This window comes from Cervus canadensis, chromosome 2, assembly GCF_019320065.1.
Source record: "Cervus canadensis isolate Bull #8, Minnesota chromosome 2, ASM1932006v1, whole genome shotgun sequence".
In the NCBI taxonomy this organism is placed as follows: domain Eukaryota; kingdom Metazoa; phylum Chordata; class Mammalia; order Artiodactyla; family Cervidae; genus Cervus; species Cervus canadensis.
The window spans coordinates 114,359,136-114,379,802 of NC_057387.1; the positions used below are offsets into that span (position 1 = coordinate 114,359,136).

The 20,667-nt window shown below is 61.4% G+C and overlaps 1 protein-coding gene across 4 annotated transcripts in view; it reads right to left on the bottom strand.

Annotated features, from left to right (window-relative positions):
- Positions 1 to 3,509: 3,509 nt before the first annotated feature.
- LOC122437335 (high density lipoprotein binding protein) overlaps positions 3,510 to 20,667 on the bottom strand; it is a 56,069-nt gene continuing 38,911 nt past the window's right edge. For all 4 annotated transcript variants that reach the window (XM_043462215.1, XM_043462212.1, XM_043462213.1 and 1 more), the window contains exons 6-28: positions 19,751 to 19,957; positions 19,288 to 19,503; positions 18,634 to 18,840; positions 18,399 to 18,506; positions 17,608 to 17,712; positions 17,266 to 17,344; positions 15,849 to 15,988; positions 15,084 to 15,188; positions 14,849 to 14,962; positions 14,023 to 14,109; positions 13,760 to 13,891; positions 11,548 to 11,766; positions 9,370 to 9,591; positions 9,065 to 9,283; positions 8,636 to 8,774; positions 7,574 to 7,728; positions 6,835 to 6,939; positions 6,531 to 6,665; positions 5,553 to 5,696; positions 4,560 to 4,745; positions 4,184 to 4,300; positions 3,974 to 4,102; positions 3,510 to 3,887 (exon numbers count right to left, since the gene is read on the bottom strand). In XM_043462215.1, the coding sequence (XP_043318150.1) occupies positions 3,801 to 3,887; positions 3,974 to 4,102; positions 4,184 to 4,300; positions 4,560 to 4,745; positions 5,553 to 5,696; positions 6,531 to 6,665; positions 6,835 to 6,939; positions 7,574 to 7,728; positions 8,636 to 8,774; positions 9,065 to 9,283; positions 9,370 to 9,591; positions 11,548 to 11,766; positions 13,760 to 13,891; positions 14,023 to 14,109; positions 14,849 to 14,962; positions 15,084 to 15,188; positions 15,849 to 15,988; positions 17,266 to 17,344; positions 17,608 to 17,712; positions 18,399 to 18,506; positions 18,634 to 18,840; positions 19,288 to 19,503; positions 19,751 to 19,957 (3,357 nt within the window). In that variant the 3' untranslated portion in view covers positions 3,510 to 3,800. The remainder of the gene's footprint in view (positions 3,888 to 3,973; positions 4,103 to 4,183; positions 4,301 to 4,559; positions 4,746 to 5,552; positions 5,697 to 6,530; positions 6,666 to 6,834; positions 6,940 to 7,573; positions 7,729 to 8,635; positions 8,775 to 9,064; positions 9,284 to 9,369; positions 9,592 to 11,547; positions 11,767 to 13,759; positions 13,892 to 14,022; positions 14,110 to 14,848; positions 14,963 to 15,083; positions 15,189 to 15,848; positions 15,989 to 17,265; positions 17,345 to 17,607; positions 17,713 to 18,398; positions 18,507 to 18,633; positions 18,841 to 19,287; positions 19,504 to 19,750; positions 19,958 to 20,667) is intronic.

Sequence of the window (20,667 nt, forward strand, 5' to 3'; positions counted from 1 at the left end):
GGAGGTGGGGTGGGGGGTGATGCCGTCAAAGGCTTCCCACCTCAGAGGCCACCGCCCCGCTCCTGGCCCCTCAGGCCTGTCTGCCTCCCAGGCCCTGGCATGGGCTGGCCCCATGGCCCGCTGACTCCAGCCAGGGCTCCTGGAAGGTGGGGTGCTCGGTGCCCAGGGGCAGCTTTCCCTGCCGTCTCCCGCCCAGCCTCACCTCCCCCCTCACCCGGGCGGGATGGCTCCATAGCTGAGGTGCTGCCTCCCCGCACATGGCACCTCCCCCGCCTTCGCCTGCCCCCCCCTGCCCGGCCTCGCAGGCACGGGAGGTGGCCTCCACCGGCTTCACACGTCCGCCACCCTCAGCCCTGGACGGGGCTCATCTCCCCGCAAGCTGGTGGGCTTGGGGTCCTCCGTCTGGCCCTCCCTGTACCTGCTGCCCCTCAAATGGTGGCGCCCCTCTCCAGCCAGCCCCGTCGCTTCCTACCCGGTCCAGGCGGGGTCCAGCCTGCCCCTCACATACCCCAGCTGGCAGCCCCAAACCAGACTGTTCTGGGCCACAGCCGTGAGCCTGCTGACCCCTCCCCCGGGCCCCTGCAGCCCCCTCCTTTGACAAGGCCCGCAGTTCCGCCTCCTCACTGCTCCGGCGCCTGTCCACAGCCTCCGAGCAGCCCGTTCAGCGCTTCCCGTGGCAGCGCCCGGCTCCCACCAGCCTGGGGCCAGCGGCAGCCTCACGGTGGCGAGCGCCTCGATGGGGAAGGTTTGGAGGGAGACTGAACTCTATTCCTTGAAGCCCTCAGAGGAAAGGACATTCACTCCCATGACGCTTGGTGGCTCTCCTTCCGCAAGTCTTCCCGTCTGTCTGCATGGGATCATCTTCAGGAAGGGGAGCTTCACGGCACCTGCAGCTGGACTTCACCACTGCCGGTCTTCGTGAGCGCCCTGCGTCTGCCTCCTCTGAGCTCCGATTACACAGTGCCCCCAGCCTCGCGGGCGGCTCACTGCCCTCTGCTCCGTGGCGGCAAGCCCCGCGGTACAGACGCCAGGAGACGGTGCCCGCTTTTGACTTTCAGGGGAGCAGTCCTTGAGGTCACAGCACTGTCAGCAAGGACACATGGTCCTTCAAGTGCTTTGATGCACCGCAGTCCACCAAGCTTCTCCTCAGAACTGCCAGTTGGCGCCTTTGTAACACCCACAGATCCGGGCCTCGGGAAGCACCAGGTATCTCTTGACCAGGGAGGGGCTGAGACCGAGGGGCAGGTGCTTGCTCGCCCACCGTCCAGAAAATAAGCCGTCCTTCTGTTTGTGGGCAGTGGGGCTGTGTGCACCGTGTCCTTGTTACAAAATCCACAGGCGTTTTCTTCCAGATGGTTGTTTTTGTTTTTTCAGACTTTTAAAAGTAAACTTAAGGAAACATAAGAAATATTGGGTTTGCATGAAGTGAGCACATCAGCATGACGAGCATTCATACAGACACAGCCCCGGTTACTGGGGTGGGGTGCCTGGCAGGGCCTGCCCACACCGCCTTCCTTTCCCGCCTGGAGTGGTCCCACCTTGGCCTCAGGGACGGGACTCCGAGGTGTGACCTCTTCCGCGGGGCACGCCACCATGAGCCTTCCCGACAGCGCTGTGCTGTGTGATGCCCCCTGAATGAAGACCACGGAGCCATCCGGCCTGGCTGCCAGGGATGACCGCGCTGCCATCAAACGTCCACACCTCTGGTGTCCTGGAAAGTGTCAGTCACCGTCCGCCCCCAATACTGAGGCCTCCGGGCACCCTGGCCCCTGCAAGGCCATTAGTCCAGGGCTGAGAACCCTGTGCCAGCTGGGGGGCCACACCAAGCGTCTGTGGGGTGCCCAGTGCCCTCCAGAGCATGCCAGGCACGCCCGGTTCCCCGAGGCTGAGCTCAGCAGGGCGTGATAAGACGAGTCTCAGCACACTGTATCCAGTTTGGGTTTTATTTTAGAATTTATAAAATTCCAGTGTCATCCACATTCATGAGCCTCCACACGTTTGCATATAATCTCCAGATTTCAAAGTTAAGGCCAAGGGATGGATGGTAGCTACGGACACATGTGACACGGAAGACATTCGAAGAGGGCATGGGGCACACGCCCCGTCCCGCCAGGTGCACGCAGCCCCGGAGGCCGCAGGGCACAGGCCAGGGCAGTCACCACGCGATCTTCAACCACCACCAGAGCAGACACAGTGAAGGCCGGGGGTTCGCAATGAACGCACATGTGCGAAGTCTCTCGTGGGAATTTAAAAAGGCCCCTTTGGGGAGGGGAGGGTGGAAGCTGCAGAGGACCTTGCAGGAAAGACGGAGGAGCTGTGGGCAGACTCCCCAGGAGCCGGGGGCCAGCGGGAAGGAGCTGACCAGGGAGAGGCCCTGAGACCCTGCAGATGGAGGAGGGGTTCCCAGGAACGGGCCACCCTGGGGAGGCAAGAGGGCACCCTTCCGTCCTCCCCGGCCATTGGCTCTGCCTCGTCTGGGGCCTCACACACGCCCCATTGGCCATGCCTATGGACGGGCACATTCAAGGCCGCATGAGCCAGCGGGGACTTGCAGTGGGGAGACTACTCTTGGTCTGTTCAGGAATTAAAGTCAAGATGACTGAGCCTGAGTTAATAAACTGAGAGAAAAACCTCCCATGGGGTGGAGGTGGGGTAGAAGGTGGGCTAAGCAGCGGTGACTCTCCCAAGGACACAGTCAGCTTCTCTAGGAGGTTGGGGACCAGGGACTGGACAACTCAAGAGTGGCCCGTCACCTCCGTGGGGACAGACGGCCCAGGGCCCCACCTTTCCCTTCACCAAGCACCCTGCCCTGCGGAGGCCTGGGGCCGACGCCCGGACCATCCTACCAGACACCTGAGAAGGACCAGGTCCTCCGCCAGATGGGACAGCCTCTGCTCCCTGGGGCCAGCAGCTTACCTCTCACACATGCATCCGAGGACGCCTGGGGGGCTGGCCTGCACACCCCCAACTCTGGACTCTGGGGGTGGGGCAGGGTGCGGCCTGGAGCCCAGAGTGCCGGCTTCTGGCCCCGAGGCCATAGAGAACACCAGAACCCAGTGGACTGGGGGGCCGGGGGTGGGGAGGGGCGTGGGGCACAGCCGGTGGGCGCCAGAGAGCTGAAGGTGGTGCAGAAACACAAGCAGGCCCGCGGCAGGGAGCGGGGCCCTCTGTGGAGGAGTGCGGGGCCCAGCTCCCTCACCCCTGCCTGCACTCCTCAGAGCCCTGCCAGGCGGCCTTGCCTCTGCCTGCAGGGCTGGGTGGTCTGGGGTGCAGACCCTGACGCGAAGGCCGGGCCGTGTGAGAGCCGCCCCCCCGTCTGCCTTCGGGTCCTTGGGCAGCCCCGGGCTCTCAATTGGGCCCAGGACACGCCGTGTGTGCGCAGGGCCTTCCCCTTGACCTCAAGGTCTGGGTCGGTGGGGTTTCCAGCAGCTGGAAGAGGCAGGTGGTCCTCAAGGAGGAGGTCTGCAGCAGGCAGGGGAGAGGGAGGTGGGAAAGGACGAGGGCAAACGTTTGGCTTTTATAAAGTCAAGGAAATTTATTTCCTGAGGTCATGACAGGAAGCAGGCGCGGCCGCAGCTGCGGGCTCTCCCGGCGGGATGGGAGCTTGGCCGCTGTGCGGGGTGACTCCGAACCACGGCCTCCTTAGTGTTCACGAGGTGCCGAGTGCAGGGCCAGGCCGGGCCGGGGCCGCCGGCTTCGCCGTGAGACCTCAGGGCGGGTGGGATCGACACGTACGCGGGGTCCAGCTGCTGGGTCAGAGTGAGGTGGACCCTCGCGGGGCAGGTGCTGCTCCTTGGTCATTATCGCTTGGGGCCCCACGGAAGCGTCTTGGGGGCCACCTGAGCCCCGAAGCTGGGGAACTCCTCGGAGCTGCTCATATCGGGAGCCTGTGGGGGAGCACACGGCTTGAGGGACAGCGCCCCGCAGCGGCCCCGGACGGCACGAGCGCGGGTCGCTGGGGGCAAGGCCTCACCTTCTCGCTGCTGCTGGCAGTCCAGGGGGCATCGCGCACGACGAAGCCCTTGGATGGCGCCTTGGACTCCTCGTGGGCAGGTGGCTTCAGGTACAGCTGCAGCGCCTCACTGTCTACCACGTCGGCCAGCTGTGGGCACAGGCGGCGTCAGTCTGCGGCAGGGGCCCGTCACCCCAGCCCATCGGGGCCAGCTGCCCCCGCAGGACTCACGTATTCCTCCTCCAGGTTGAGGATGTGGTCGATGGCCTCCTCCACGTTCTCCGGGAGCCCCGTCACGGTCACGCAGTTGGGGTCGGGCGCCCCGCTCTGCGGGAAGCGGATGTCCACCTGGACGCAGAGCACACAGAGCCAGGGTGGGTGAGGGCCCCGCCGTGCGTGCGCCAACGGCCCCTTCAGCAGAGGCCCCCTCGCCCCGCGGGCGCAGAGCCGCCTGCCACTCACTGCCCCGCAGGGTCAGCTGTCCCCGCTGTGACCCACAGCGCCTCACCACCTGAGCCTGGGGTCTCCAATGGTTTGGGGGTGTGCAGCCCATCTCCCCGCCTGCTCTGAGGGCGAGCCATGCTCCAGGCTCAGCTTGGGGACTCACCTTGAACTCATCCATGATTTTGCGGATGGCTTTGCCACGGGCACCGATGATGCGGGCGTGAACGCGGTGGTCTAGCGGAACATCCTCAGAAACCATCTGTTCAAGCTCACCCACGATCTTCAGGATGGCGTCCCGGGCAGCCTCCGTGTTCTTCTCATAGCCTGTGATGGTGATTTGGTCCTGTGGCTGAGAGAGGATCTGGTCAGAAGAGGGCACCCCAGGGACACCTGCCTGCGAGCCCCGGCCTGGGGGCACACTCCACGAGCAGCAGATGCTCGCTGGTGGGCTGAGGGCCAAGCGTGGACGCTGTGCCTGAAGGGGAGACTGGCTGCCCGGCAGGGTGGCAGCACCCTCTCCTTCCCCCAGACTCCCCGAGAAGGACAGTCGCCACCACGGGCTGAGGGTACAGGCACAGACGAGCTGATGCCGGATGGCCAGGGCGCAGGGAAGGCCCTCCACTGGAGACTGAGGCCTGCAGAGAAGGTGCAGACGCCACTGCTGGCACCCCCACCCTCAGCAAATGTGAGACGCCAGACCCGTAAATACCAGCAGAGGAAATAGGGAACTCAAGGCACAGAGAAGGAAAGTAGAAATTCCAACTCGAGGCCATGCCCCTCAGAACAGGAAGAAATACAGCCCCGGAGAAGGGCACGTCACGATGCCAAGGACCCGAGGACGACAGTGAACATCCGGGCGCTAGACAGAGGAGCAGGGACCGAGAGCGGCCCCAGGAGAGGAGACTCTAGGCCAGCAGGGCAGGCCCTCCGGCCCCTACCTGGCTCCCAGGAGAGGGGCCCTCCCAGGAGAGGAGACTCTAGGCCAGCAGGGCAGGCCCTCCGGCCCCTACCTGGCTCCCAGGAGAGGGGCCCTCCCAGGAGAGGAGACTCTAGGCCAGCAGGGCAGGCCCTCCGGCCCCTACCTGGCTCCCAGGAGAGGGGCCCTCCCAGGAGAGGGGACTCTAGGCCACAGCAGGGCAGGCCCTCCCGCCCCTACCTGGCTCCCGTCGTCCTTATCAGGGAACTGGATGTTCACGTCGTGCTCCAGGCGGATCTGGGTGATCACCGCCCCCTTCCTCCCGATGATCTTGGGGTGGTATTTGGGGTCCACAGTGACACTCAGCTTAAAGCTCCGTAAAGCCTGCCAATGAGGCAAGGCGCAGTGAGGCGGGAGCACTTCCTCCCCAGCCCTCACCATCGCCGCCGCGCCCCTCCATCCTCTGCCCACGGGCATCACGTCACCTCTGCACCAAGAACGAGGCTCAGCTTTGCAGCTGAGCTCTGCCGCCCTCCCCCCAGCAACCGAAACAAGGGGCCGAGGATGCCGCTCCCGCGAGCACAGCGCCTGCCCGGCTCCACCTCCTAAGCCTGAGATGCAGACGAGCGACTGTGCAGAGAGCTGGCCTTAGGGTGGTGGGATGCGAGCAGGCGCCAAATCCCCAAACCAAACAGAAACCTCAGACGCATAAAAGGGAACAGAAGTGCGAGGGAACGCCCACAACCAGAGGCCTGGGCAGGGGGTACCCCAAGGCCGGCACCGCGGCCGTGGCCGAGCTGAGGTGCGCGGGCTCCCAACGGCCCCACACTGTCCCCGCCCTGCATCACGCTGGCTTCTCGCGTCCCCGACACCAAGGAGACAGCATCCAGGGTGCTGGCGGGGCCTGCCTGGGTCCAGGGGCACACGCCGGGGGTCTCTCCTGGAACTGGCCCCCAGGCCTCCCCAGCTGAACCCTCCCAGTAAGGCTGGCAAAGGTCTTCCTGTTTACTTAAGACACAGCTAACGACACAAAGTCCAGCTCTCGCCGTTTTGGTAAGAGGCGGCCAGGCGCCCGACACCACCTGCGACGGGCGCTCCCGGCCCGTGGGACCCTGGGCTGGTGACGCAGGGTCACCCAGCCCCGTCTCTGCTGCCCGACTTCCTTGCTGAGGGGCAGCCTGGGTGTGAGGGGCTCGGCCCCGGACACCTGGCCCTCACCCGGTCCTCCTGCTCAGCCTGCAGCTCCTTCACCCGCTCCAGCAACCCCGCCTTGGCCCGGTCCAAGTTTGCAGCCAGGCCCGTGATGGCGATGATGTCAGACTGCAGCTCCGGTGCCGGGACGTGAATGTTCACCTGCGTGGAGACAGGGCAGGCCTGCTGCAGAGGGCATTCGTGGGGACACGGCTCAGCCTCGGGATGAGGAGGGTGGGGGGGAAGAGCTCAGCTCGCGGAGTGTGCAGGAACATGGCACCCCCTTCCCAGCACCCGGCGTCCGGGGAGACGACCTGCAAAGTGGCTGTACCTCAAACTCGTCCATCATCTTGCGTATCCCACTTCCCTTCTGGCCGATGATGTAGCGGTGAAGGTCATAGGGCACCTCCACTTCAATGGTGACGGGAACCAGCGCCTGCAGGACAGGGCTGGGGTCAGGCCTGAGGGTGGGGTGGGGAGCCCGTGGGCTCAGCAGCAGGCCTTTCTGGGGCACAGGAGAAGAGTTGTATGGGAATGAGATGCTCTCTAGAATCTTCCATGCTGCCCCAGCTAGGCAGAGCGCCACTTTCTATGTGAGGGGACGCGGGAAAGGGTGTGGGGTGCAGCCATTCCTAGGAGAAGCAGAGGCATGGAAGCCCAGGGCCTCAGAGTCTGGGAGCCCCCCTCTGTGGGGGCTGGGGCCACACAGAGGCGCACCCTGATCCCGGCCGCACAGAGACCCTAGAGAAGGTCAGAGCGACGGGATGCCGCCTGGGACCACGGCCCCCTCCTGGGGCAGCGCTGACGACCCGACCCGTGCCACCTCTACAGCCTGTCGCCCCAGGCGACCCACTTGTCTCCCGCTTGTCCCCACATCACAACAGGCCCCCATCCTGCCCGCTGAGGGGGGGCTCACTGAGCGCTGATCCTCGGGACCCTGCACACTGGGGGCGGGGGTGCTTGTCCACGGCCCCAGGCCGGCAGCTCCGCCCCTAACAGGTGCTCAGGTCTCAGATCTGCACCTGCTCCTTGCTGAGGGCCAGGGGCGGGGCTGGGTGGGGCCTGCGCACCTCCAGGGCTTCCTTGGCCGCTTCGCACTTCTCCTTCCTGCCGGAAATGACGATGATGTCGCACCTCCTGGGGGAGCCGGGCTCGGCCTCCTTGCCCTCTCTCCCCTCCGCGGCATCCTCACCGTTCTCGTGGACAGGGGGCTCCACGCTGTGGCCTAGGGAGACAGAGGGGCGGCTCAGGCTGCGCGCGCCCAGGGCTCAGCACCTGCCTCGGGGGCTGCAGGGGAAGGCGGGGCAGGGCCCGCTGTGCCGGAGAAGAGAAGAGACCACCGCCGGGGCGGATGTGGCTTGAGAAGACAACTGAATGGGGACGAGGTAACTGTTCTCATGTCAGGAAGACAGCGAGCAAAGTGCAAGCACGCGGGGCCGGAACTGGCTGGCGTGGTCCAGTCAGGCCACGTGGGAACCAGACGTGACCAAAACAAACCAAACACTCATGGAGCAAGACAGCGTCCAGGAGAGCAGAACACAGACGCAACCCCCAAAGGCAGCAGTGATCCGGGTGGGGCTGGGGCGGGCCTGGCAGCCAAACCCGCAGGAGGACCCCAGGACTACACGGCTCTGAGCTGACGGGTCGCACAAGCCACAGTCACCCTGACGACCGTCGAGTGTCCTGGTCCTTGCGGGGAAGCCGTGTGGGTAAGGGGTGGGCCTGAAGCGGACACTCAAATGACTCAGAAAGAACAAGTGTGCCCTGTGTAAGCCAGAGGGTGAAGGCAGATGTATCTTTACATCAGCCTGTGCAATTCTTCTTTAATGTGAAACTGTTTCAAAATTAGAGAGTAAACATTAGAGTGTGAAACATAAATGCAACAAATGATTTAACTTGTAGCCCAAGCTCTTCTTAGGAAAAGAGGAGATTCACTTCCTCCCCACATGGGAGGCTACCAATGCTCAGCTGTCCCGGGCCAGGTCACCAGCAGCCGGGAACCCTGAGGACATCTGAAGGGCCCGTCGTCTCCCTGCGACCACGACACAGCCCGCTCCGACAGACCAGGGACCCTGAGCCTCTCGAAGCCCCTGGACAGCCAACAGCCGCCACCTCCCCCAGCCAGGACCCACCTGGGTTCTCCTCTCTGTCTGGGAATTTAATCTGAACGTTATAGTCCCGGGTGATCTGCTGGATCTTGGAACCTTTAGGGCCCATGACTGATCGATGGAATTTCTGGGGTATGGTGCATTCTATGGTCACCTGGGCTTCCTGGGAGGAGACAGAGCAAAAAGGAGAAGTAAAGGCCAAGGTCAGTTGCTCAGGACCAAGTTCACGTCCGCACCACATCTGTTTCCCTCCTCCAAGGCCTCTGGTGGGAAGAGTGGTGGGGGGCAGGGCCACAGGGGAGGCCCCCCGCCCCCCGCCAAGGGCCCTCAGAGGCTGGGCTCTTGTCTGCCTGCCCCCCTGGAGGAGGGAGGCCCCCGCCGAGGACCCGCCCAGCCCCCCCAGAGAGCAGCTTCCGGGTCAGGGCCCGGAGTCCGCCGAGCCTGGGCGCCCACCAGGTCCTCGATGATCTCCTGGATGCGCTTCTTGGCTGCCTCCACGCAGTCCTTGGCGCCCTTGAGGGTGACCTTGTCGCTCTGCGTGCCAGAGCGTGGGAAGCTGACCATCACCCCGCCGTACTCCTCAGCGATCTCCCGCAGCACCTGGCCTCTCCGGATGACGAAGTGGCGGTGGTGCTTGGGGTCCACCAGCATGCAGTCTTCAACCACGTTGTCCTGGGGCGTCAGGAAGGTTGCTGCGTGAGCCCCTGCCCGCCTGCCTGCCGGGACCAGGCCGGCCCAGCCCCGCCCACCTGGCTCACCAGGTTCTGGATGAGCGCCTCCAGCTCCCGCTGGGCCTCCCTGACAGCATCCTCCTTCCCGATGATGGTGATCAGGTCCTGCTCGCGGTCCTCAGCCGCTGGGAAGACGATGCGTGCCCCAGTGCTGTCCCGCACCTTGCGGATCTTCCCACCCCCTTTGCCGATGAGGAACTTGTGATACTCGGGCTTGGCGCGGATGTCCACGGTGAAGCTCTTGGTTTGCTGCAGAAACCAACCAGCTTCGTTGGCCTGGAGCCACCTGTGCGGCCCCGGGGACAGCAGGGTGGGGCAGTTCTCCTCACACTGCCACCCACGACTGTCCAAACGGGGCTGCTCGGATCTCAGCACGGACCCAGACCAGGCAGCACGTGCATTCCCTTCCCTCCACAAACGAGAACTCCAGTCCTGCTCCGACAGCAGCCTGCGCCTCTGTAAGCTGTTCCCACCTCCCTCTGCAAGGGGACGGACGCTGCGGGGACGGCGGCACCCGCCCAGACCCTGTCCAGGCCTGGGCACCCCCACTCCTCCCGACCCCGGCCAACAGTGCCTTGTTCAGCACTCACTCCCAGGGCTGCAGGTGACCCATGCACCCAGCTCAGAGACAGCCAAGCCAACCGAGGCCTTATCTGACCATGAAACCAGAGCGCAGCAGAGGTCGCGGCCCAGTGACCTCGCCGAGAGATCCTCTGGAGGGGGTCTGCAGCACTCAAGGGGACACACCCCCAGGCAGACAAGCCCACCCTGGGCAGTCTCTCCTTTTTCTTGTCGTGAAGCCTGTCCCCAAGCTGAATAGCAAATAACTGAATTGTTATCTGTTAAGTGCTGGTTTCACAAAACACCACTGAGAATCTTCAACTTATCAGACACTCAAACAGTAGCATTTAAAAAAAATTTACGAGTCAGGGAGCTCATCCCTGCAGTGTGATAAAAGATGACACGTCATCACCAGGTGGGCCCCTCCAGAAACCTCACGGGCGGCCAGGCCCCAAATCAGCTTTGTATTTACACTAGAGAGACCAGGCAAGCCTCTCAACAGACCGCAGGCCCACTCCTCAAAAAAACTCTCTGCAAACCCAGCACAGAAGGGAACTTCCTCAGCTGGAAGAGCTGCCAAAGACCCAGCCCGTCTCACACTGTGGCGGGGGACCCGGCCCACCTCACACCGCGGCGGGAGACAGAGGGCCTCCTCGAGCCCCCAGCCAGCCAGGCTGTCTGCTGGCCATGCTGCCAAACAGCACACAGGAAGCCCAAGCAACACCATGAAAGGAGACACGCAGGCGCATGTACCAGCAAGAAAGAACTGCAACTGCCCATTCGCAGATGGTGTGCTTCACACAGAAAACTCGTCAGAATCCACAAGCAAAGGTACTGGCACTAGTAAGTGGGCTGTAGACCAGAAACATGGCCCACACGCAAAAATCTAGTCTACTCCTGTATGTGGCAATAAATGGAAATGGGTAAAAAAGTGTCATTTATAACACCACTGAAAATCAAAAAAGACATGAACCAAACATGATGAGCAAGATTTTCACGCTAAGAATGACAAAGCACCAGTGAAAACTCAAGCAGTGTAAACCCTGGAGGACTCCAAACTGTCGGGGTGGCAGTCCTCCGGGATCTGCTGTTCAGACGCAATACAGCTCCAGTCGGAATCCAAGACAGACTTTCCCCCGAGAGACTGACGGGCTGGTTCCAAACGCACATGGGAAGGCAAAGGCCCAGGAGCAGCCAGAGCAGCTGTAATAAGCACAACGCTGGAGGACCCTGAGCTGTCCCGTCAAGTCAGCCGTGCCCCGCCATGCTGCTGAAACAGAGCAGAGGCCAGCAACAGCCGCAAGGGGGCTGTGACAAAGGGCAGAGGCGAGTGAGGCAGTGGAGACCCACGGGAAGTGATGCCTGTCAAAGGACTTTATCTGAGTGGTGTCCCATGAATGTAGGCCTGTTAACTCAGAACTACACACGGAGACTTTCTGTATACAAATCATACTTATGAGGGAAAAAGCCCCAAATAACAAACCCAACAGCAAATTTTCTCCACTGAACACGCAGGCATCTGGCCTGGAGAGGCCCTTCAGGAGACACGCGTGTGTGCACAGACGTGCTCTAACCTGACGCAGAGACAGGCTGTGCAGGGCCTCCAGCGGGACATGAGGACAGACCGTCCCAAGCGGCACTCACCTTCTCCTCCGCCAGGTGCAGCAGCTGCTTCCGAGCCTTCTCCACGTCCGAGGACGGGCCCCTGATGACCACGGTGTCACTGCCTGAACCCTCCACGGGGAAGTGGATGTGCACCCCGCCGCACTCCTCCATGATGGAGCGGATGAGGCGGCCCTTGGTGCCGATGAGCGAGTTGTGCAGTCGTGCAGGGATGGACACCTCCACCTCGGCGATGTTGGCCTGAAATCACACACAACACGAGGGAGCAGGCCTGTGTGGCCAGAAGGGCAGGCCCACCGCAGAGCCCGAGGGCCAGCCTGCCCGAGTGCCCTGTAAGCCAGGACCCTGCCCCGAGTCAAGGCGGGACTACACCCTCCTCCGCAGGGCATGGTGGCAGGATGCCGGAGGCGGAGCCAGCAGGCCACGCCCGGACCTGCTCCTTGCCAAGTCCCATACCAAGAACACAGTGCTGCCATCCAGGGGGCAGGCAGCTGGGGCCCTGCAGGCTCCCAGCAGTAGGTGCAGGGAGCCCGGCTGCGCTGGGGAAGCCACTGGCTCTCGACTTGGCACTGTGACCCCACCTGACAAGTCTGAACAGCAAGCCCAAAGGGAGCAAAGTGTTGTGAAATAACTAAACAAAGCTTGAAGATCCATTATAGGAATGCAGAAAATACCTATTATACACCAAAGTAAACTTCATAATGTCTGGCATCCAATAAAAACAAACAAAAAACCTGGGCATGCAAAGAAATAAAAAACAAGCCATCATGGGAATGAATAATGGAAAACAACCCGAAATGAGATGTTAGATGTTAGAGCCAGTGGTCTAGGACACTAAAGCAGGTATTTTCACTAGATTGCACATGGCCAAGAAGCCAAAGGCAAGGCTGATCGTGTCAAGCATGAAAACAAAGGATTGAAACTGAACTTACAGAGGTGAGGACAACATATGGAAAGTGACTTAAATATTACTAATTTTTTGTTTCTTAGGTTGGATTTTCTTTTTTGGCCATTCTGCATGGCACGTGGGATCTTATCAATAGTGCCCCAACCAGGGACTGACCCTGCTCCCTCCGTACTTGAAGTGCAGTCTTAGCCCCACCAGGGAAGTCCCCAAATCTTTCCAGATTTCAGGACAACTCTAAACTCACATATCCAAGTTTGAGGAACTCTAAGCAAAGAAACATAAATGAAATGACACTAAGACACATCAGAACTTGGTAAAAGACTGGTATGATCATCAAACAAGCCAGAGGAGCGAGGATGGCAGCTCTCTTATGAGCCGAACCCCTCCCAGGAGCAGACCCCTCTGCTTCCTGGGACCCCCGAGAGACACGCAGGCAAAGGACGGAGCGAAGCCCGCCGACTTGAGGTGTGGAGGCTGCTGGGCACGCAGGTGGTGCAGCCACCATGGGAGACGCTCCTTACAAGAACACGCGCTGCTTTTACTGCACAGTCTATCTTATTGCCAAGTGAAGAAAGTCAATCTGAAAACGGCACATGTTATTCCAACTACATGACATTCTGGAAAGGCCGACCGTGGGGCCAGTGAAGGATCAGGGTTTGCGTGGGCTGGAGGAGGAAGGGATAAACGGCTGGAGCAGAAGGTACGTTTATGTGCTAAGTATGTATGTACTGACTTTTTGTTATTATTTGAACCTTCTAAAAGATAACTGGGCAGTTAGGAACAAAGGTTAAGGAAGCATGCTGGGCTTACGACGTGTGGACCGCACAGCAGGTCCTCACCCTGCATTCCAAGCAGCACTGAGTCACCTGAAGATGCCCCAACCCCTGGAGCAACCACCGACATCAAACAAGAAAACCCACAGGCCACAAAGGGGGTAAACGGAGCCACCAAACACCAGTCACAGGCCCAAAGTGGGGAACGGAGCCACCGAACACCCAGTCCAGAAGAGGGCTGGAGAAAACAAAGCAGATGGCAGAGACAACAGACAGAACAGATCCCAACACGCTGCGGGCTGTCGCCAAAACAAGGGGGGCAGGGGGGCAAGGGTGTTTGGAGAAGGCCAGCACGTGCACTGGACCCACACGGACACTGTGGAGGTGACCCCTGAGGAGCAGACATACGTTAAAACTTAGGTTGCACTCTTTAAATCTGCAGTTTCTTGCCTTTTACTCTCAAAAAACCCCCCAAAGAGAAAGAAAGTGCGAGCTTCCCAGTGCCAGGGGACAGGTGGCAGGCTGCCGGGCCCTGCCCACCTACACCCCTCACCAGGTCCTTCTGGATGGACAGGATGCGGCTGCGGGCAGCCTCGCAGTTGGCCCGCTTGCCAGTGATGACGATGGTCTCCGAGTTGCTGTTCTCTGCCGGAAGGTCGATTTTGGTGTTGCTTTCTTCCCGAATCTGCAAGGCGAGAGGACTGTGAGAAGCTGATGCCACCCCCCTGCCCCCGCATTAAAACCTAGGCCAGCATGGGGCAGGGCTCAGGGCAGGGCTCGGGGCAGGGCGGGCAGGGGCGAGGCGTGGGCGGTCACCTTTTTAATGTTTGCACCTCCTTTCCCGATGATGTTCTTGTGGAACTGTTTGAAGATCGGAACAGAAATCGAATAGCTGTTTTCCACCTTAAAATGAGGGAGGCACAGTGAGTCGAGTGAAGCGACCCTCCCGGTCCGAAGGCGAGACTAGAGGATGGGCTCCTGTGACGCGGACAGGCCAGGGCCCACCCCCTCCCTGTTCGACCCTGAGGTCTGCCAGGAGCCGGGAGGTAACTGAGCCCACAACCGACTAACCAACCAGTGTGCCCGGCTGGCTGCCGCGGGCCCTTGCACAGGCCCCCACCCTCGTGGCTCACAGCTTGGACAGACCCAGAGGCTGCGACTCCAGCCTGGGTGTGAGCGTGGCACATGAGGAGGGTCGCGGGACTTCCTGCCACTAGGCAGTGCCTCCTGAGGGGGTCACGCCGAGCCCCGGAAAGCCCCTGGGAAGCCCCAGGGCCCTGGCCGCCCGCCCCCGCCCCCTAGCCACTTTCCAGACCACTTCTTCACGTTCCAAGTTTTGAGAAAAATGACCAATCAGTAAATGATGTCTTGTGTAACTGAGCGGACCCCTCTGCTTCCTGGGTGGGAGAATTTCTCTCCCGAGGTATCTGAGGACCCCCCAGGAAACAAAGTAACCTGCAGGGCAAGGTGGCCCCCCACTCTGACCCCACCGGACAGAGAACTCACGACCCTTTCTGCGGTCTGAACGCCGAGGGCGGGTCGCTTCAGTGCCTAAGTGTGCTCCCTGAAGCGGGTTTGGGCACCCCCAGACCCACACCACCCCAGACACTGTTCCTACAAAAGACAGAACGTGCCCCCATACCAAGTCTGCCACCATCTTCTGCATGTATTTTGTACATTTTTCCACCTCGTTCTTGGGCCCTCTGAGTTGGACAATATCGCTTTTTTGTGCTGGGTCTGGAAAGTTAATGATAACCTAGAACAAATAATTGGGAGATGAAGTTTGATAATCAACAAGGACTGGACATCAAGATACTGAACCCCTTTTCCAACTGCTGATTATACGGCAGTAAAGGGCGCCGCTGGGGACGCTTTACCTCTGGGAATTTGTCCCGAATTTCACGAATCCGTTCACCCTTCTGCCCGATGATTGTGCGATGAAATCTCTGCTCAATGATTAGATCCTTGGTACGCTCATTTTCCTAAAAACACGACAGACCACACGGCGGTGGGGGGGTCAGGTGCAGCCCCGGGCATCGCCCTGGCAGAGCGCCCCTACAGGGCACCCGCGGCCTCCACCAGCGGCCACACCGCACACCCCTCTGGGAGCAGAGCACGGCGCGAAGCTGAGCGGGGCCCTCCACCCAGCAGCGCGCCCGCAGAGCTCATCAGCACATCTGCCTGCAGTCAGCAGCTGGGCCTCCCGCAGTGAGTGGCTCAGACGCTGCCCTGCATTGACGACCACAGGAGAGGCCGCAAGCCCCACGGCCCACGGCCTCCTCCAGGGGCCGGCTCCCCCGTCAGGGGAAACTGCACAGAGAAGCAAGCAGAGCTGGGGCGCGGGGACATGCGAACAGCCAAGCAGCCCCCACCCACAACGCCAGGGTTCCGGATCAGACACGCAGAGCAGGGAGACATCCGTCTGCTCCCGCGTGGAGGCTGCAGCTTGGTCTGGAGAACGGGAGAGATGTGCCACCCCACCCCTGTGCAAACAACACAGGCCCTGAACCTCAACCGCAGCTACACGTTGGAACCACCACGCGGGAACCACTGGGGCGCCAGCACACCCCTGCCGTCAGACGCTGTGTCGGGGAAGGCCGCGGACCCGCTGCAGGGGCGCAGTGCAGGCCGGCCAGGCTTACCATGCGGGAGGCGAGCTCCAGCAGCTCCCGCTTGGCCTGCCGCACGCCCTGCGGGTCGCCCTCGATGCGGATCAGGCTGCTCTTCTCGCTGTCGGGAGGGATGCGCACGGACACCTTGCACTGGTCCTTGATCCTATTTACTGAGAACACAGACGGCACGCTGGACGCAGGGCCTCCCGGTCCCAACCCAGCAACCGTCCCACAGGGTTCAAGGGCAACGAGGCCTTCCCGCGCCCCACGAGGAGCTGGGGATGACCCCACACAGAGGGACCACACACCGGTGCCTCCCTGGGAACTCTTCATGCCCAGGGTGAGGGCCCCCCAGCCCCTGAGACACAGCTGGGTTGGGCATGGCTGGGGCGTTTCTAATGTTGACAGAGAGCACTTTGGCAACTCATACTCCAGTTTAAAAAAAATATACTGTCAAAAAGGTACAATAAAAAAACAAGCCATGAAAACCCAGAAGATTCCACATTACCTGAAGAGCACCCCCACTGATCCCCATGGAGGCCATGCTGTGTGGACAGACTCCACCCCTCACTGTCTTTGCAAAACCAGTGTGTTGTTCAAAGCTCTCCTATCCCCACCTCTCAAAGAGTCCCAGGCGGGCCTACCAGAAACGGGGTCAGCGCTCGCACAGTGGACAGTAAAGGGGACCCAGACCCTCAGCGGGGCGCCAGGGGGCTGTGCACACGCAGACGCAGCGGGAGCGGCCCGCGTGGGGCAGCCTCTGGGGGGCACGGCTGCCCTGGGCTGGTCCTCGCAGGACAAGTGCCAAGGGCACCGCAGGCAGGCAGCAGAGTTCACAGGAGAGAAAACCCAGGTGAGCAAGGGAGCCAGGAGGAAGCAGGCCAGACACCGAAGCGGCCTGTCCTTCCGGGAACAGACCAGGCGTCAGGGTCAGAAACTGTCCCACACCTCCTGTGGAAGGTGAGCGTGTGGGCCGAGCAGCAGGCAGCAGCGTGGCTCCTGTACGGAGCCCAGCACACGGGCCTGATGCTGAGGAAGCTGCGGCAGTGACTTGCCCCCGTGGACTCTGAGCAAGCAGGACTGCAGTGTGGAGCTCAGGAGGGCAGGCTCACGGGTTGCCCGGGGTCACGGCCAGCGGCAGGCTGCTCAGGGCTGGAGAGCACTGTGGGGCCGTGCGGTCACACTGAGGGGAGGAATGGATTCTAAACCACGCCGACACCCGTGGACGCAGGCCGAGCGCTCTCTCGGCGGCTCCGAGCCGGCCGCTCGCCCTGCAGGCGTGTGGTCAGCGGCGCCTGCGCAAGCTCTGGCGGGCAGATCCCAGCCCTGCAGGTCTGGCTCAATACGAGGACACGGCCCTCGGCACCTTCAGCGCCAGCCTCATGGGGGGCCCTGTTCAAGGCTCTGCAGGGGACCCCCTGGCGCCCTGGAGAGCCCCCTCACTCACTGTTGGCTCCACTCTTCCCAATGAGGTGTCTGTGGAACTTGTGGTCGATGTTGATCTCTACATAATCCATCCGGTTAATCTGCGGGGGGAGCACAGAGCAGGCCGTGGAGACCGGAGTCCACGACACGCGCCCAGATCTCCCCACAGACAGGCAGGCCACCAGGATCGAAGTCTGGAGGCCAGTGGCTGCCACCACCCTGCTCCCTCAGTTGCAGGCCCCCGAGAGACCCTCCTCCTGGGCGGGCCCTCTTCCCAGGCCGTCCTGAACTCCGGGACTCCCCCAGCCCCGAGGCCCCTGTGCCTGCGCGGCCAGCGCTTGGGGCGTGGCTGGGGACCCCTCACCAGGTCCTTGACCATGGCCTCGATCTGCTCCTGGGCCACGCTGACGTCCTCCGTGGGGCCTTCCAGCGTGATCTTGTCCTCGCCCTCCGTGAACTCGATGTGGACCTGCCGCACCAACACGGGCCTAGCTGTGAGGACAGCACGGCGCAGAAGCCCCTCCGGAGCCCAGGCTGCTCTCGGGGGCTGCAGCCCACCCACAGGCTCCAGGACAGGTGAGGGGGGAGTGCGGATGACCGCGGCTTTGGTAGGAAACACCGTGTGCCAACAGCGTGGCCCCCTGCGTGTCACCAGAACCACTGCAGAAGCACCCAACACCACACTGCTCACGCCGCCCCGCGGGGACCAGCACTCTAAGCAGAACAGGAACAAGTCACCATGCACAGGGTCCCTGACAGGGTCGCTGGATCTCCTGCAGCCCCGGAGCACTGAGGACTGGAGCACCGAGGGGCCTCCCCGAGCACTGGGGACTGCCGGACGGAGGGGCCCTCCTCCGCCACCTCCATGGCCCAAGCACTTGCTCCGCACCACAGGCTTCTCAGGCGTAACTACTCACAAGTCACAACACCGTTCACAGCTAAATGAGATGCTTCTTGAGACACTCTCCCAAAGGAACATGGATGTTTGAAAAAAAAAGTGTTCTGCTCTCCCTAGTAACCGAGGACCAGCTGACAATCACACAACAGCTCATCTCTAAAACCCGCCAGTGGTCTTCAGAGGTACCCCCAGGACAAAACCAGTGCTGGAGAGGGGACGACCCCAACCACCAGGCAACGCAGAAAGCAGCCCCTCACCTTTGGCATCTGCTGAGTGATTTTGGCCAGGTTCTGCCCTTTCTTGCCAATGATGAAACGGTGGAGCCAGGAGGGAGCAGAGACGGAGGAGACGGTGAAACTGTTGGCCTAGGGAACCAGGAAACAAACCCATGGGTCTGCAGGGTCTGGTCCCGCGCCCACCAGGCCGCGGGGCTTGCCAGGGTGAGTGCTCCCTGCACCCCCACCCCGGTCCTGTAACCGCTGGGGAGGTCACCTTGGCGTAGACTTCAGTCAGCGCCTGCCCCAGCTTCTCGGGCTCGCCTCGCAGTATCACCGTCTCGGAGGCGCTGTCCGAGGGCGGGATCTCCACAGAGACCCCGGTTCTCTCCAGGATCTCCTGCAGGGAGTTGCCCTTGGGACCGATGACATACTTGTGCTGGGACTTCTTCACCTCCACTGCGATGGTCGTGGTCTTCTTTTTCTAAGTAGAAGCACCGTGCACAAGGGTGTTAAAATGAGGGGCAGGGAGCAAGACACAGGGACCCGACTGCAGCGACTGAGCCCCCAAAGTGAAAATGATGACCAGCCAATCCCCGGAAACTCTGCTCATCATCAACTGGGTCCTCTCCTCAGAAGAACGACTGCAGAATTTAAGTCAATCTGACTAACCATCACAACTAGGAAGAAACAAACAGGCCACGTCCTCTCCCCAAATAAAGGAACCAGTTTCAGACCCCAAAGCCCACTGTCTGAAGCTCCCAGCTCCCTCAGAGGCCTGGTCAGCCGTGGGCAGGGTGCCCTCCGCACGCAGTGCAGGGGAGCATAGGAGGGGATCGCCCCTGGGAACCGGGGCAACTGAAGCTGAGCTGGCATCACTAAAAGGCCTGGCCATGGCCAGGGCGGGCGGTTCTCCCTCCCCCGCCGCTACCTTCTCCTCATAAATCTTCTTGACGCGAGCCACGGCCTGGGCCAGCTGCTCCTTCTCGCCGGTGAAGACGATCTCGGTGCGGCTGACGCTGGGCGGCGGGATGTTGATGCGTGTCCCCGTCTCCTGCATGATCTCGCTCACCAGCCGGTTGTAAGGCCCCGCAATGAAGGGGTGGAAGGCCTTCTCCACCTCGAGCCGCTCCACAGCACGTTTGTCCTGGGTGGGAGAGGCAGATGTGAGGGCCCGCCTGGGAGTGGATGGGGTGGGTCTGTCTCTCTCACACACACACACACAGGTGGGAAGGGCAGGGGTGCGCACCCGGCTAGGGGTCGGGGGGATCACACCCACACCGTGATACACCCACAGCACACACCTAGGCGGGAAGGGCAGGCGTGGGGGCCCGGCTAGGGGTGGTGGGCTCACACCCACACTGACACTCCCCGCAAACATGGGCCGGCCTCACCTGCTCCGCGGAGATCAGCAGCACCTCGTGGCGTGCCTTCTCGATGCCCTCCTTGGTGCCCGTGATCCTGATCTGATTGCTGGCGTCATCCGGGCGTGGGATCTGGATCTTGGTTGCAGTTTTTAGCTCCAAGTCTTGTAATTTCTCTCCATTTTTGCCAATAACAAAGCGATGGTGCTCTTTGGGAATGGCAACGGTTGCTGAAGCCTACGGCAGGAAAAGGACCAAAGAAAACAAAAACACTTGGAGGTTCCAGAAAAGCCGCTTTTCTACAGCACTCTCCCTTGTCAGGATGCCCGTCCCACCGATGCCCGCCTCACCAGCCCTGGGCCCTGCTTGAGAACAGGCTCAGCTGAAGCATCCCCTCTGGGCAGCGGGCCCCAAGGAGTGCGAAACAGGCCTCCCAGCTTCAGCTATCGGTTCTCCACCCGGCCCAGCTCTGAGCCAGTTCCCGGCTCAGTGGCGCCGCACGCCTGGCGGGCCGCGGCCGGAGAGCAGGCACACGCTGACTAACCAGGTTAGCTTCTGTTTCTGCAGCAGGACGCTCCTCCTATCAGACATGAGCCCTGCATGTAGTTATAAACTCTTCCTCCCTCTCTCTCACAACCGGTTAAAACAGACAACTCATGTGGGGAAAGAAAACGAAAATAATCGAAATCCTCAAACTGCCAGAAGTTCAGCAGCTTTCTGAGGTCACAGGGAAACTCTGGGAGGGGAGAGAGGTCTCCAGTGTTTCTCAATCTACACAGAAAGCAGTCATCAGTCAAGAGGACTTTGAAAAAGAAAAAAGGAAAAGAATGGTGCAGGGTTCCCGACACTAGAGCAGCAGGAAACCCCAGACCAGCCAGCCTTCCTCCTCCTCCAGGGGCTCAATCTCAGAGAAGAGTGTTCAACAGTTACAAAAGAAACGTCAGATT